Source organism: Camelus ferus, chromosome 3 (genome assembly GCF_009834535.1).
Source record: "Camelus ferus isolate YT-003-E chromosome 3, BCGSAC_Cfer_1.0, whole genome shotgun sequence".
Classification (NCBI taxonomy): domain Eukaryota; kingdom Metazoa; phylum Chordata; class Mammalia; order Artiodactyla; family Camelidae; genus Camelus; species Camelus ferus.
The window spans coordinates 63,823,381-63,841,229 of record NC_045698.1 but is presented as its reverse complement, the minus strand read 5'-3'; the positions used below and the strand labels follow the sequence as shown (position 1 = coordinate 63,841,229).

General features: G+C 33.2%; 1 protein-coding gene across 9 annotated transcripts in view; it reads left to right on the top strand.

Moving 5' to 3' along the window:
• Positions 1-17,849, top strand: part of KIAA0825 (KIAA0825 ortholog) — a 349,875-nt gene that overhangs the window by 87,315 nt on the left and 244,711 nt on the right. For 8 of the 9 annotated variants that reach the window (XM_032476137.1, XM_032476164.1, XM_032476157.1 and 5 more), the window contains 6 exons: positions 3,337-3,498; positions 5,820-5,891; positions 11,097-11,191; positions 14,377-14,604; positions 15,840-16,105; positions 17,476-17,626. In XM_032476137.1, coding sequence (XP_032332028.1) covers positions 3,337-3,498; positions 5,820-5,891; positions 11,097-11,191; positions 14,377-14,604; positions 15,840-16,105; positions 17,476-17,626 — 974 coding nt within the window. The remainder of the gene's footprint in view (positions 1-3,336; positions 3,499-5,819; positions 5,892-11,096; positions 11,192-14,376; positions 14,605-15,839; positions 16,106-17,475; positions 17,627-17,849) is intronic. The other variant, XM_032476148.1, reaches the window with a different exon arrangement.

Here is a 17,849-nt window from a genome sequence, read left to right as displayed (position 1 = left end):
GGGACAGACAGTAGTCCCTACATTCAGCACAGAAATAAGTAACTTTCATGGTAACCTTGTCATGAAGAAAAATTTAAATTGTGTCTTAACTACAGTAGGATCGCAGAGAGTTTAATTTTTAGAAAAATTTTATTAAAATTACGTATAGAGGGAAAGAACCTCAACTATCTAGTTATTTACATGAACTTATTTATTGTTACTTGATGGTAAATTTAATAATGCCTTGCTCTAAAATGGAAATTTAAGTTTTTTCTTTATAATTTTTTGAGGATTTAGGAGAAATTTGTATTTCCTAAGAATCGTAGAGCTCATCTTATAATAAAACAACAATCATTAATTCAGATATTTCATAACAATGATTGGTGGCCAGCTAGACCTAGTTGCCTATGTATGAACAGATATGTCCAAAATTTCTTGAAGCAAGACAGTTCTATAGTGATTAAAGAACAAAAAGAAAAACAAATAGGTAAAAGGCAAATTGGCTTAAGGGGGGAAGGCAAATTTTTAGATTGACTGTATCTACATAAGATTTTACCAAGAGGTGACTTGGAGGAGAGGAACAAACTGAATCATGAAAGAAGGAAAAGGAGATGAATATGGTGACAACAAAAGTAAAGGGAACTTCTGTTGGAGGAAGAAGCCCTTTCCTAATGTGCTTAACAGTGAAAGTCTAAGGAACAGAAAGAGATACGGTTAGACAGATAGAAATCATAAGCTAAGGTGCGATGATTAGAACACTACTCCTGTGAGATACTGTGGGGGAAAAGAAGGCAAATAAGTTTGGGAAATGCTATTTTATCCTTTGTGTTTAATTTTGCTTTAATTGGACTTTCACAAAATTAATTTATCACAGAATTATTTTCCCTATAAATTCACCCTCAAAATACCCCTTGGGAGAACACTGGGCCAAGAGTAATAGGAAATAAGAACAACTAATTAGTGGCCCTCTACCATAATCATTGCTTCTTTGGGACAAAATGATTAGATTTAGGTCATACATATTATTCTGTTCTCTTTCATTATAAAGTTATACTGATTCATTGATTGAAATAGATTTACTTTTCAATATTGTTACATTTCTGGAATAAAAGCTGCTTCTAAATCCAGGTAATGAAGGTAAGATCTCTTCGTGTAGAATCCTCAGACCCTACATAATTTTTAAACAAATAGCACTGCTAGGTTAACACACATATATATATATATTCTTAGAAATTTTGGGGTCAGGGCTTTCTTTGTTTGCTTTATAAACATTCGCAATACTTCCAATTTAGACTTGAGCTATGCAAAGCCTACCTTTAATTTCTAGCCAAACTGTTAAAAAGAGTTCGGAAGGATTCTTAAAGTCTTTGAAAATTTGGCTTATAGACATTTTTAGTTCCAAAGGAAATATCTTTAAGATTTAGGTTAAACCAGCCCCCATCTATATGAGCAAAGCTTAAAAGAAATCAAACAGGCTAAATGAGAATCAAGCAACAGCTAAATGGATCATAATATACTTGTTCTTTCTTTTCATTTTTGGGATTATGATTTTAGTGGCAAAACCTTAGTTATATGTGCTGGTTGTACATACTTATGTTCTCTAGCATGACTCTGGGAGAATAGTAGGTGTGAATAGGGCTATTTAGAGATAGACTAATGTTTGTGGGGTTAATATCTCTGTAGAGGTGAAATAGAGTTTTTGTAGGTACTTACAGATTTTTTTTTAAAGCCTTTTTTACTCTTTAAGAACAGGACTAAATTCCACAGTCTAAGTTGAATGACAGGCCTCTCTCATTTTATCTGCAAAGATACCATGACATTTTTGGTCATATCATATGAAAGACTGTATCAACCAAAATATTTTCTACTCTTTTAAGAGCGTGGAGAATAAGACTGACCTCACTAAGTAGTACTTTTGGCTAGAAGTTTGATGCCAACATTTTAAAGTTTCACTGAAACAAAGTGGATTACCCATAAAATTGTTACATTTCTGGAACCTTCCTTCTAAACCCCTGTGATGAAGGTAATCTTTTCTTCATATGAAATCACCAGACCTTCTATCATTTCTAAGTAGCACTCTTAGTATTTTCTCTCCAAAGGCATTTTATGCTTACTTTCTAAAGTCTGTAAATTTTCCAATTTGTAATTAAGCCTTGAGACACTTCCTTAAAACATGTTTTAAGAAGTGGCAAACAAACAGGAAGGATTTTTTTAAATCCTTGAAAATTTTGTTAAAAGTGCCATTTAGTGAGGTCAGTCTTATTCTCCATACTCTTTAAGAGTAGAAAATATTTTTTGTCATATTAAAATGTCATTGTGACAACAAATAACATAATTATATAAGAGGAAAAAAATCAACCTTTGTTTATCTTAAGTTGTATTGTTCTTAGGAAAGCAATAGATATCATAATTATTTAAACCAAAGTTATTTTTAAACATGATTTCATGAATAATGTAGTCTAGAGTCAATAAGTTAATTTGCTTCTTTTTACTGATCTATGAACAACACTTTTAAAGTCTTGAAGACTTATTTATATCCTTTATCCAGTCCTTTTTTCTTTTAAATTTTTATTTTAATTTCAGACTTAAAAAAATACAGATTCTTCAAATGTTAATATTTACATTTCCACATTTGCATTCTCTTTCTCTCTTAAAACTATTTTTCTTTCTGAATAGAGAATAGATCACAGGTATTTATCACTATATACTACAATGTGCATTTCTTAAAAACAAGGACATTCTCTTTCATAACCACAGTATAGTTGTCTAAATCAGAAAATTGTCAGGCAATAATAGCATTAGATTGTAGACCTTACTCAGATTTCACCAAATTACCCTAACAATGTCCTCTATAGTAAAATAAAATAAAATACTGATCTTGTATTGATTTCAGTTGTCATGTTTTTTTAGACTTCTTTCGACTAGAACATTCCTAGTCTTTCTATCTCCTGAACTGACACTTTTGAAGACTACAAACCAGTTATTTCATAAAAAGTCCTTTGATTTGGGTTTGTCTAATATTTCCTTGTGACGAGATTCAAATTATGCCAGACTTCTTAAAAAATGGAATTGTATAAGATGTGATTTTACAACGAAAAAATCATATTTCTGTTACTAACTCTAAAAATTAATATAATTATTTAATTGTCATGTTTGCATCAAACAGAATACTCATCTCTGGCTTCCAAGGAGGAGAAAAAAAACCTCTCCTTGGAGATTTTCTATGTATTTACTAAAGAACAAACAAATTATTGAAGATAGTGTTAGTTTTGATGGTTTATAGAATCATAGATTGTTTTAGTAGTGAATGAGAAAACACATCAAATGTTCAATAGTATTGATCTGCTCTTTTCACAGTTACTCCTGAATACCCACAGAAAGGAAGAAACTTTTTCCTCTCCTTAGATGAACTCAGGTTCTTATCACAGCTTATAAAATCTTTTTTGAAGCTGGAAAAAAATGTTCAGAAATTGTTTGAAGAAATGTTTTTATCACTCAAGATACTCAGGAATACTTCAGGTAATATGCTTTTCTGCTAACCTATAATTCTCTCTGCTTTTGCTTCCTGCTATTGAATTTATACCATTACTTGAAAAAAAAAGTACATGATAGAATATTTAAATAAACAGTAAGTATAAAACACACCATGAAATTACATTTTTATCCTTTATACATTGTAAATTCCACAGTTTTAATTTACAAAGCATCATAAGTCAATTCTGGATAATTGTCTTTAGCTAAAATTAGACCCTTTTTGTTTGTTTGTTTAACTCAGACAAACACAGCCTGGCCCATAGAAAAAAACAAGCAGACTGGATGATCTAGTAATAAGTTAATTTGCTTTTTATTGATCTAGGAACAACACGTCTGCCACTAGCAGGCTGATGATTTTGAGCAAAATATGATTTTCTCATCTTTAAAATAATGGTGTAGGACTAAATTAAATTTCTCTTTATTTTCTTTCGGGATGAGATGCTTTAGATTCCAATATATTATGTAGGATTGTGAGATTAAATGATTTAGTGAATGGAGAGTATTTAAAAGAATGTCTAGCGTATCATAAACAATAACTGTGAATTGTTATAATTATAATTATACAATATGTTGTTTTTAGTTAGTCTTAACAAAATTCTTTTGAAGAAGACTTCTATATATGTTCAGATAATGTTTCTAACTTTAAAGATACAATTCAGAGGCATAATGGTTAAGACATGTTGTCTGTTTTCCTATCTGTTATTTATGAAGATTTTTATCTGTATCAGAATAAACTATTCGAAGTTCTCTTCTACATGATTACCATATACCATTTTAAGGAGAATAAATATAGATGGTGGCTGCGTTTGCAAAACAAAGTGAGGGAAGCAAGTGATAAACAATCAATCTGAAAATGTCAAACCCTGATTTCTTAGTGAAGAATTACATTTAGTTTAATATGTTTACTTTTGTATTTCTTTCTTTACTTAGCCTGGGTAAATAATGTCAGAAAAGTTATAGGATTAGGGTTTGTTTTATATAAAGCATAGTTTACTAGCCTTCTATGGTTCAGGTTCAATTTAAATAGCACTATTAAACTGTGAAATAAATAACATAGATCATTTTTCCAAATTTGGAGATAATTTGAAGAAAAATGGAGGTGACTTACAGGTTTCTGAAGCTGACCAAAAAATCCAATAAGAAAATAATAAAAACCTAAGATAGTTAATATGAAAATTAAAAGCCAGAATGAAAAAGTAGATTTATTAGGAGATAATGTGAGCCCTAGAGGGTCTTCTAGATGAACTTGACTGGGTCAAAGAGATATCCAAATAAAGAAATATGACATCCTAATTTTTAGTTGACATGTTGGTGCTTCGAGCAATTGACACTGGTGTTGGTACTCATCTATCATGCCTGGCTAAGATTTGATGTTTTACATCCACATCTCTAGCAGATCTTTTCTGAGGTATGGATCAAGAAATAGAGTGAATTCCAAAGCATGTAGATCCCTACCCACTTGGCTTCATCTTTATTGGTCCTGGGCCAGGCCCTTGAGAAATTGCTCAAGTCTAAGAACTTTATTCTTCTTAAAAGCAGCATGAATTCAAAATTAGAATTGTGTAAGAGAGGTATTATAAAGAAGATATGAAACTGAGATGGCCAAGAATTGAAGCAAAGATCTGACATCCTAATTTCAGGAAAAAGAAGAAAAAGCTGGTTTAACTGCATTGGATTGAGATCATGCAATGTTGAGACTTGCAAATGCTGTATATTTGAGAGCTATAGTTATGATTATTGAATAAAATCAACAGAGAAAAATATATAATTGTTCCACAATATACTGTCTTACCTCAAATTTGTCATCATATAAGCACCATGGCAGATAAAAGCAACTTCAATACACATTGATAATAGTGTACTATAAAAACACATTTGTAAATTATCATAGTATGTGGAAGGAACTCTGAAGGACAGGTATAAGACATATCTCAGTACTAGAACATCTCCTTGTGATATACATGTTCTTCATTGTTGAAATTTATGTATTTTTACAGCAAAGCCAAGATTAATTTTCTCTGACACAACTTCATGTAAATGGCTCTCTGAAAAGAACAATTTGAGGGAAATTGTCAAGAAAAATCTTAAAGGGTTTATTCAGTGTAGCCAAGTTAATCAATTCTCATCAAAAGCTTTGGTTTCTTAAATCAAGAAGGAAAAGTTTTCTTGAAACAAATGAATAAAGAAACCAAATGAATCTTAAGTTATCCTGATAGTTAATGTTTTGCTTAGAAATCTTGTGTGGGAGACAATAGGGGAAAAAAGATCAAATCATTTGTTTTTTTGTGTATTTGTTTTGATTGCAGCATATTTTGCTAATAAAGGTCTTGGAAGGAGTTGTCCACTATGTCTATGTAACCAAAACAATGTGGTGAAAAGTAAGTTTTTTTTTTTTAAACTCTCCAGATCTTTAAAAAATATCCAGGTACTTAACATCACATAGAGAAATTATAAAACTGATTAACCAATTATTTCACTTTTTACTTTGATGTTTACTACTATATTGTAGATTTAGCCAAATTGGCAGTGCTTTTAGTAATTTGAATATGACATAATAGATTTTGTAGAGACACAAAAATATTTTCTGAGAAAGAAAAGATATTTAGTCATTATATTTATTTGCTTTTTTTGGTCATGTTTTGATGGTTTCCTATTTTGGTCATTTCAGAAAAATGATAGGACATTATTTGACTGTTACGGTATCTTACTGTATTTCTTTTAGGTGATCTTACCTTATGGAGTGGCCTCGGATTTGATTTATGGGGCACTTCTAATACTTCTTCAGAATAAAGCTGTTCTTCGGGCAGTTCCTCAAATTTTCCAAAGGTGGCATCTGAGATTTATCTAAACCAGGAGGTTTCTTGGCCCTCATTTTTCTTTAGCCCCAGCAACGACAAAGAGCAATGGCTGCTTCAATTGGATGTAAGAAGAACACTTAGGGTTTGTCTCAGAAGAATCAAAGATTTCAGATCTTCTGAAAGATTGTTTGTACTCTTAGGGGGTCTTAAGAGGGGTCAAATGGCTTCTAAGAGTTCCTTAGCTAGATGGTTAAGGGATTGTATTAGGGAGGCGTATGTAGTTAAGGTAAAGAGTCTCCTAGGGTTTGTAAAGCTCATTACACTAGGACTTTAGCTGTTTCTTGGGCAGAGAGGTCGAAGGCTTCCACATTGGAAATTTGCAAGGTGGCCACCTGGGCTTCTCTTCATACTTTTTCATAGTATTATCTCTTGGATGTAGTCTCTTCTACAGATTCAGCTTTTGGTGGGAGGTTGCTTGTGAGCCAGAAAAGAACAGTGAAGAAAAGAAAGACTTGTAGTTCCCACTCAGAGCTGCCAACAAGGCAAGTTGCTTTGTAGTGCACACAACGGGAGCCTATGAAGACCAATTTGGGTGTGAAAGTGGATATTACAGGGAAGTACTGCCAATCTCTACTCTCTATGAAAGAAAGCGGCAGTGTGGAAACTAACCAGAAGTGTAAAATGAACCACAGCGAACTCCATAGGGAGAGGCTGTTCAGCAGCTAGCATTCCTGTGAACCTCTGCACTCTACTGAGGTCCTTAATCTGGGCATGCTCTTAAAGAAACCAGTCTTGATAGCATGCAAATAACTGTGTTTTAGAACAGTGAGTCAAAAATGGCTCTTCCTTCTCTAGACAATGCTAATAAATATACAGACTGTCCAATATATTTTAAATAGGTGATATAATTTGTAAAATGTTGAAAGAGCTCATGAAGTTTGACAATGCCAAATTTTGAAATTGACCATTTTGAATTCCAAACAAATACAAAAATGCCACAATTCATTAAAATCATGAAATGTCTTGTCAGTCAATTTTCAGAGTTACTAATCCTGCCTTAAAATCATCTGTTTGGCTTTTCTGTATAGGATTACATTTTTTAAAATCTTTTTAATTTTTGAGGGGAAAGATTATGTTATACAGGTTATCATAATTGCTTGATAATTCTTTTTCTATCTTACTATAGAATTGCTCACCAGCAAAAGAAGTCTCGGGAAGTTTATCTTATTTTTTATTCATTTTGAAAAAGGCAGATGGTTTGTATAAACGTCAAAGCCCATTACTTTGAGTGAATAAACATAATGTATTTGGGAATGAAATGATAAATATAATTAACCTTTTTTGTAAGTCTTAAACTAGAGCTACACAATGGCAAAAGGTTATTTCCAAGAATAGATCTGCAAAGCTTGTACTTTGAATTAATGTTATTTTTCCAGGGTAAATACCATTTACATTAGCTATTTTTATGATCTATCTGTAGAAAAGTAAAATGACATTAAGAACCCAAGTGTTGTCTCTTTATGTCATTGACAAGTTGATCTTTATTACTTTTTTCTCTAAAAATATTTTTTTCTTTAAAAATATTTTTTGAATAGCAGTCCATGCATTTAGTAAAACTTTTAAAAGGGACAAAGGAATATGTGGAAAAAAATTAAGCCTTTTTCTACTCTGGTTGTCTAATTTCCCTTTCCAGAGGCAATTACATCCATGAATAGCCCCCCATGTTAAAGTAGCACAAATCTTATCTACTATACAGGGATTCTTTTTTATTAACAATTGTGTAGAAATACCTCACATTCAGAAAAATGGCTGAACAGTTTTCTATTGTTGTATGTATTGTAATTTAATCAGCTACTCATTAATGGACATGTAGGGTTCTTTTTCCTCTTCATTTGCTTCCACAAGCAATGATACAGCAAATTTCCTTGAACTACATATGTCTTATATGTCCTCATGTATATCTGGACAGTAAATTTCTAAAGTGGAATTGCCAAGTAAAAAGGAATAATCATAGAGAAGATGAAAAGACAAGTCATAGACTGAGAAAGACATTTGCAAAACACATATTTGGATACTTTATGTCCAAAATATACAAAGAATTCATAAAATCCAACAGGGAAACAAAAAACTCAGTTTAAAAGTGAGCAAAAGATCTGGAGAGCTCACCAAAGAAGATATACAGATGGCAAATAAGCATATGAAAAGATGCTCAACATCATATGTCATCAGAGAAATGCAAATTAAAATAAGGAGATACCATTATGCTGCTATTAGAGTGGCTAAAACGTAAAACACTAATGACACCAAACTCTGCCAAGGATGTGAAGCAACAGGAACTCTCGTTCCTTGCTCGTAGGAAAGTAAAATAGTATAGTTTGCTTGTATCTTATAAAGCTAAACATTGTCTTACATGATCAAGTAATCACTCTCCTAGGTACTTATGCAAATGAGTTGGGAACTTATGTCCACCTAGAAACTGAGACATGAATGTTATAGCAGCTTTATTCATAGTTACCAAAATTTGGAAGCAGCCAAGATGTCCTTCAGCAGGGCAATGGATAAACAAGCTGTGGCACATCAATAAAATGGAATATTATTCAATGCTTAAAAAAAATGAGGTAGCAAGACACACACACACACACACACACAAATCATGGAGGAAACTTAAATACATATTGCTAAGTGAAAGAAGTCAATCTAAAAAGCCTAAATACTATATGATTCCAACTATATGACATCCTAGAAAAAGAAAAAGTATGGTAAAGAGACAGTAAAAAGTTCAGTGGTTACCAGGGGGAGTGAGGAGGGATGGAGAAGTAATAGGTGGAGCACAGGGGATTTTTCCAGCAGTGAAATTAACCTGTGTGCTAGTAATGGTGGATGCATGACATTATGCATTTGGCGAAACCACAGAACTGCACAACTCAAAAAATGAACCCTAACGTAAATTATGGGCTTTAGTTAATAATGATCTATCAATACTGTTCATTAATTGTAACAAACATACCACACCACTGTAAAATGTTAGCAATAAGGGAAACTAAGGGCAGAGAGAGGTGAATATGGGAACTCTGTATTTTCTGCTCAGTTTCCCTGTAAAGCTTAAAGTGCTCTAAAAGCTAGTCTATTAAGATTTTTAAAAAGGTATGGGCATTGACAGAGAAGTGCCAAGCCAGTTTGTCATATCTATTTGGATTAACAGTATTTTTGTTATGCAGAATTGTTTTATGGCTTTTGTGGCCTTCTGAAAAGTCTTTACTTATATCTTTTGAAAGACATAGTCCATATTTTCTTTAATAACTTATAGTTTCATTTTTCTTTATTTAAAAATCAGCTTATTCTGGATTTTATTTTACTATTAAAATTGTTCCTTATTAATAACAATGTCTTCTGGAAAGGACATAATAAATACAAGCCATGAGAAAGCATTTTTAGGTTAAATGGTCTAACACTGATCTAAAACTTTTTCCTGGTCGTGATGTGTGTTAATGAAGCAGGATTGCTAAACTGCAGTCTGCGGGCCCCTGCGGATCATGAATGCACTTTACAAGGGGGTCTGGGAATCCCCTATAATGTGTGTGTGCACGTGTTTGCATATGCACATGGTCATTTTGTGTGTTTTGGATGGAGTGTTCTGTCATTTTAATCAAGTTCTCAGAAGTGTTCACAAATCCAAAATGATTAAGAAACATTAGAGTTGAGGGAAACTTTTCCTTAGAATAAACTCTGATAAAATTTCCCAGAAGGATGTTATCAGCTACCAAATGGAATATTTACCTCTTGAGAGACTGTTTCTGTGAATTGTATTATTTAGGAATCATTCATATTAAGCTCATAGGACCAAATTTAGAAAAAACAAACAAAACACCCCATATATCTTCCAGATAATTATATTGGTCAGAAGCCCTAACAATAAGAATCACTAAGATTTTGAAATTTTTTGCCCAGGACATAAGGAGAAACTGACTTTTATGATTTTTAAAATAAAAGAAAAATTAATCATGGTATATAATTCATCATCATGTATCAAGTCTACGCAAAAAAAATCAGCGATAAATGCTAAATCATTTGTGTTGCATTAAAGTATAATTAATAGAATCATAATGGAAAGTGGAAAGATTTCTTTCTGGCATATTTATTGATTACATTTTTGTAGGTCTATTATTCCCCAGGATGGAGTTTTTTAATTCTAAAGAATAAAAGTTGAGGAAATATTTCCATTTTAGAAGCTAGAGATCATTTCTTGTCTGTCCCAGTGTTTGTGTTTTTTCTAATGAATTACTGATATACTTATTAAGAGTATAATTTTTCCTGATATGCCTATGTTTATCCGTATACTTTTGCTCTCCTTTGTTTCAAAAAAAAGAAGTTTTAATGTGCTAAAGCCAGTTTTAAAAGCAGTACTTTGGAATTTAACTTTTTAAATGAACAGGAAATTAATATTTACCTTGTAGTCTTAACATCCTACATTGTTAGCATAAAAATGAATTAATGACAAAAGGATCTGAATTTTACAGATTATATACGCATGTACATCAAATGTGAATATTAATGGCATATGAATTTCACCAATGGTGTGTATAGAAAATGATTCTGTCATTATTTTAATGGTGATATCACCCTACATTTTGTTGACTATATTCTCTAGATCTTGGTGTGTGTGTGTGTACTATTGTTAGAGCTTTTCTACATAATTAACTTAAACCTGAGTCTATTAATCACACCTAGTATGGTTTGTTTTTCTTAATGTATGTTTGTATGTTTGTTTTCTTTTCTATTGCATAGGAATTTTGGAGACATCCAAGAGAGAAGTTGTAATAGAGAAACCTAGAGCAAATGAAACCAGTGTTCCTTCAGAGCAATTGCTACCAGTAAAAGAGGTAAGTGATGGGGGGAAAGGTGGGTTTTTTAAATTCATATGTAACAGCATCATCATTTTTCTGTGACTCCATTATGAATCAAAATGTCTTGAGTTTTACCCTTTCCCACTAAAAAAATAATTCATGTTTGAAAATTGGCTTGTAAGTTTTGATGAAAGTTGAATTTAGTGGGAGCACTGTTCTCTTGCACAATGTGTTCCATGGAAGGAGTAGGGAGCTGGCAGTGAAGAAATCTTTGTTCTCATGCCAACTCAGTGTCTGCACCTTGAGAATTTGGACTGTAGATAATTGTTGAAAAGTGAGAAAGTGAAGATTAAAAAGAAAAGGAATGATGAATCATTTAGACTAGCCTCTCATTTTAGTGTGCTCAGCATGTTCCTGTTTGTTCTTAGACCCATTACCCCTCTTTCCATGCTCTGTTCTGTACTGTATAGAATGACATCTTCCAGGCTTTCTTGCTTCCTGGATCTTCGAAGGTTTGGCCATTGAAAAACATTGATGGAAGAGTGGAGGGTAGATGTTGAAGAGAAACCAGAGTATTCCTCTTGCTCTGTTTTAGGGAGCATCTCTAGCAGTAGCTGGAACTCCTTCATCTCCTTTGTACTGATCCCAGTGCACAGTCCTCCCTCTGTAGTTCCAGTTCTACCTGGAAGTTTGGCCTTATCTTTAGCTTTGACTGGTGATGCCAGGAACTACTCCCATAGTAGTTTGTTCCTCCAGCCCTAGGAGTGGTAGTAGCTTCCTGCTGTATTAAAACAATAAAGTAACTGTCTTGCTTCAAAACCCATGTTTGGCTCCTCAGACCTTCCATCACCTCGGTAACTAATACCTTACATTAAAATTCTTCCTTTTGAAATACCTAGACTGGTTTCTGTTTTCTGAATGGATCTCCACTGACATAGTAGGTAAACCTTTAAAAAGGCAAAAAACATAGACTTTTAACTGAGTTTCAGCCCAGGAAGTAAGGGAAATAATCAGGAAAATGCAAAATTATACATTATTCTTTAACCTAAAATCAGAATAGGTATTAAGAAATTCACATTAGATAATAGAAGAAAGGGATTCAGTGAGTATCTCCTTTGTGCACAGAACAGAAAGCCACATTATCCCCTCCTTTTTCTTGGATCAACTAGTAAATGTTCTGTACTCTAACTGGAATGTGTATGATTCCAAACATCAGATGGGAAGAGTAGAAGTAAGCCAACAATATTTTACGTAAACAAATTGACTTCTAGGAGGAGATCTGAGTAGTGAATAGTTTAGATTTTCTTTTTAAGAGCAGCTATTATGTGCCTGGTTTTCCATATTTTGAAAAGAGAATTCAGAAGGTATTATGATCACACATAAATTACCGTGGGCAAAGGTAATCCTCACGGTACACACACACACAAGTCACTGTGACCAGGGTAATCAATGGCAACTTTCACCTTGGATGCCTGAATGAATGAAAGGATGAATGATTTTCTTGAATAGACATGCCCTGGTGGTACAGAAAGCAGAGTTTTGTTGCTGTTGTTGTTGTTGTTGTTGTTATTGTTATTGTTCATTTTTATAAAGGTAGGTTCCTTTTTATGTTTCTGTCATAGATATGTCCCAGGAAAATACTGTTATAACACAGAACTATACCATGGTACTTCCAAAGTTTCATTTATAAGAAAGGGATTATATGAGCTGAGTAGATACAATTATTGATTCATTTTATGTAAAAGCAAAATGAGAGATGTGTCTTCACACAGGACCTATGATGTTAAAGGTCCAAATAAACTCTAGAAAGGATCTTTCAATTATATCTTAATTATAAGCATAATGAGGAGGAGAGCCACTTTTTCCAATTATAGAGCCATGGTATCACAGAATTTTAGCTCTAGAAGGTGATTCATTTTTATTACTTTTCACTGCAAATACAAAAAGCATTAAAATAATGCTTAGTGGGAGCTGTATATAAGAAATTAAGCTAATCATCATAATCTCAGTAATTTTAGACTGAAAGGGACCATGGAAATCATTCAATTCAGCTCTTTAATTTTTCCAGCAAAAAATTTGGGATCCAGAAAGTAATCCAGTCAGGGATATTGAGCCTCAAGTCTTCTGAAGTTGGAGTAGGTGAATTATTGCTGCAAACAAGATTGTATTATACTAACTACTATATATAAAATAGATAACAACAAATTTCTTCTGCATAGCACAGGGCACTGTGTTCGGTATTTTGTAGTAACTTATAATGAAATAGAATATGAAAACAAATATATGTATGTATATGTATGACTGAAACATTATGCTGTGCACCAGAAATTGACATAACATTATAAACTGACTATACTTCAATTTAAAAAAAAAAACAAAAACGGGGAAAGTTTAATCCTAAGCATAGGTTCAGCCTACTATCCATAATGACTTTATACTTTAGAGAACATTAGAGGACTTGAGGGAAATATCCATTCATGCATCTATTGTCACATAAGCCAAAGAGCAAAAGAAGAAAAGAAAAGAAAACACCACCAGCCTCCACCCCAGCCTCTCCCACACTTTACCACAGAGCAATGCAGATCATTTGAATTCTTCATTTTCTGGAACAAAAGTAGTGCTACCTACCACTTTGTGGGTGGAGAAATGAAATAAAATTCTAAAGAAATAAAAATCTAGAAACATGAAGTGATCTATTTTCAGTGAGAAATTTCTTATTGCTATTTTTTGGCTTGTCTGAATTTCTGAGCGTGAAAAAGAAATAAAAGATTGAATATTAAATGCTGTCTTATGCTGCAATACTTGTTAACAATAAACTATAAAAAAGACTGTAAAAATCTAATTTAGACTTTATTAAATATATTGAATTTAAAGGTTGCTTTATGTGATACATAGTAAGTGTAACTTTCAGCTCTCATAAAGATGGTTTTATTGAACTATATTTAAGAGATTAAACTTTGAAAAAAACCCATTTTTGATTAAATCCACTGATGAATTAAAATGAAATGTCAGTATATTACTGTGTGTAAAGAATGCACATGTTTTTGTATATTGCTTTATTCACTGGGTAATATTTTTAGGTTATAAGAATGGCTTTTACCATTTATCAAAGAATACCTATATTCACCATGCTGAATAAAAATAATACTTTTATATCTATAACAACAGAAACACATTGTTGAGTTAAAATTAATATGACTTCATATAAATTTATATTTCAGATTACTTTACTAGATTTTGGCTGGAGAAATGCATTTAAAGAAGTGTCTCTTCCTCTGGCACATTGTATAACAACAGCGGTTGAAGATTTTTCCACAAAAATTCTCCAGCAGGAACAGAATGAAAGGTCTTCAACTATAAGCTACACTTTGACCCTTGTAAATGCCCAACAAGTTTGGCAAGATGGCCAAGTGGTTCCTGAGGAAGACCAACCAAAGAAAATTGCAAAGGCAAGTATCAAATGAAATACTTTCAAATTAGATTGGCGTAATTAGATTTTTTTTCCCTTAATGTAAGACATTGGAAAATGAATCAGTAGAAAAATGGCAGAGTCTCTTGGCAAACACTTGGCACCTGATCCCACACCAGATTTCTTGTCTGGTATCCATAGGCCTCTGTGCAAGCAAAAAGGACTTAAGCCTGCTGCCAACTTTGTGCTCCATGAATACGAGACAACTAAAGAAGGGGCCTCTGTGACTTCCTGGGGAGCTAGGGAACTATTTGGATTGTACCTTTGAATGACTCCAGGAGAAATTTAGGAGGTTGAAGGAGTTACTTAATGTCTTTTATTGGTTTGGGCAACTTTTAAAATCTTAATTTACACCTTAATGAACATTCTCTTCCATTAGCATTAGTCTTACAGTTGTGTTTTGAGTCACAGAACATACTGAGAAAATAGGAAGTAACTATGGAAATAGAGAAATATAGTTACTCTATTAAGTCTACAGTGAGTCCAGCAACCTACAATTGAAATGTTTTTGAAAGAGAGTTCAACTTAAAGGTAGCCTCTTTATTTTGCTACTGCCTCTCTGAGGCCCCAGATCATTCCCCAGGGAACTCTGTTTGCCAATCTGGAGTGGAGGCCAGTTGCACCTTCCCATTCATCCATCACTCCTCCTTTGCTGTTAAAAACGAGTAAATGCATAATAACTAGTGAAAAGGAAAGTACATCACTTCTGAAAGTTGCTGACTCCTTACCAATAAGAAGATGCTATGTGAGATTGTTTCTGATGCTATTAGATTATTTCAATTAAACTGATACAGCCTTATTTATTTATATGTGGTGATTAGTTAAAAAGAAAACTTCTATGAAAATGTATCAAAAAAACCAGAGAATAAGTTAAAAATAATGCAATCATATTAATATCAAGGATACATTTTTCCTGAAGTCTATTAACTACAAATAAAAGCATTGCCATGTCAAGCTATTTTTTGAGTTTTTCATAGTGTCTGTCTGGTAAACAAACCTTGAAGGTGATGTAGACAGAAGCATCATTTTGGTATTTTCTTATTTGGCACAAAACATTTAACTTTCTACAACTGAGAAATCAATTATTATAAAGTTATGTCATTATACTTACGTTTGATGCCAAATTCATTATTTTGGAATTTAGCTTTCCTATATATAAATTACATGGCACTGTCAAAATGCAAATAACTCAGTGCTACATTTATTTCTCCCTAGTTTTGCTCTGACATCATGGAAAAGCTCGACACAATGCTTCCACTGGCTCTGGCATGCAGAGATGATTCTTTTCAGGAAATTAGAGCAAACTTTGTGGAGGCCTGTTGTAAAGTGGCAACAGCTGTCCTGGCGAGACTGCAAGAGAGGGGCAAGGAGGTTCCTTCCAAAGCACCCCTGAAAAATTTACACACACTGCTCTCCACTGCGGTATATGTCTTCCAGCATTTTATGCAGTATGATAATTTGATGAAAGAAAATGCTAAGAAGTGAGTGTCATTTAAATTAAGTCGATGGCCAAGCTTAAAGTAACATGTCATCTTTGGGTATCACAGGAGTGGAATTTTGATTATAATATTTGAGAAGGAGAAAATAATCATTAACAGGATGAACTATTTTCATTTGTCTTGACTAGGAAACGTCAAAAAGGTGGCGAATGGGATGTATTAAACCAGATACATAGATAGTAAGAAAGATAGGTATTCCCTCTAAAGGCCGACTCAGACGACCCATGCATTTCCCATTCTCTCATCTGGAGCAGCGATTTTCCGCATGTTGTTATGACATGAGCAAACAAACCCTTTCCATTCTATAAGGCACATTGTACTGTCTATACTGAAAAATAAACTTGTTTTGTCACATGAAACAATATTTGTGGAAAATGCACTTCTCTTTTGTTCCTAGGCCAACTAGATGTTAGGAGCTGATAAAATAGATGTGTTTCAATGTAGTCTATTGACCAATGTAAACGTATTTCAGAACATCCACTTAGTAATAAGCTACCCTTCATATTTGAAGAGGAAGTATCTGGCAGCCTTAATTCTCATGTATTCGTCGTCCAAAAAGACCAAATGTTTTCTGGATAGAGCATAAAAATGACCAGCAGTGTTATCACATGGTCTGTCTGGCACAGCCCCTGGGAACGTGTGGACCCAGCAGACCAGTGTGAGCCCAAGAATTTAGTCTTTATTCCTTCTTCAGCCTTTGCAGTTCCTTAGTCATCAGAGAAAGTATAAGAGAGTGTGCTACAAATAGCTAAAAAAAAGTAAAATTGACTTGTTGTAAGATATAACTATGATATTTCTTTAATTCTCTTAAGGAGTCAGATGTTGTGATTCATACTTGAATTTATAAACAAAATGTGCCAGAAATCACTTTATTTCTGTTGAATATTGTAAAACAGTTTATGAGATAATTGACATCTACAAAATTACAATTTTTAAAATAAAGAGTATGTTTGTGGGACGTGTGATAGCTTTATAAAAGTTGGTTCTGACAAATGCATGTTGTTCTCTGTAGTAACGATAACTTAATGCCTAAATAATGCACTGATGTCTAATAATAGGCTTACAAAGAATACTTTTATTTTTGAATGATGTATTGACAATGCAGTTTGTCTCAAGTTGAAGTGCACATTTGTGGAATAGCAGATGTACGCTTTCAAAGGACTTGCCAAACAAAGACCAGCATTTTTTTTTTTTTTTCCTTTTTGGAAAGTGAATGTGGATGCAGGCTTCAGCATTAGGAGGAAATGAATGATTGATATCTAATAATCAAAACCATTTGTAGTACTGGAGATTGTTACCTCCTACTGCACAGGCCTTAAATCTCTGTCTCTTTGATCATTCCCTCTGAACAGACCCATATTCCTGGTGCCTGTCCAACGATACCAGGAATTCATCAACACTCTACAGTTTCAGGTTACGGACTACTGCGTCAGAGTTTGTGCTACAAGCATTTTACAGGATGCTGAGAGCCACCACTGGGATGACTACAAAGCTTTTTATGAGGTGTGAAGTTAAGTTTACTATCCCTCCTTTTTACACAAATATGTTTTACTGCCTACCTGCTTTCTGGCTAATTAGAAACATGAGCTTGGCATTACTAACACACGAAGGCTGTTAGGATAATATTTTTTAAATATTGAATTTGTACTTAGAAAAACACTGTTTTTAAAAAACCTGAAATAATTAGACATCAGAACTCTCCTTCTGCTGAAAAGTAAAAATAACT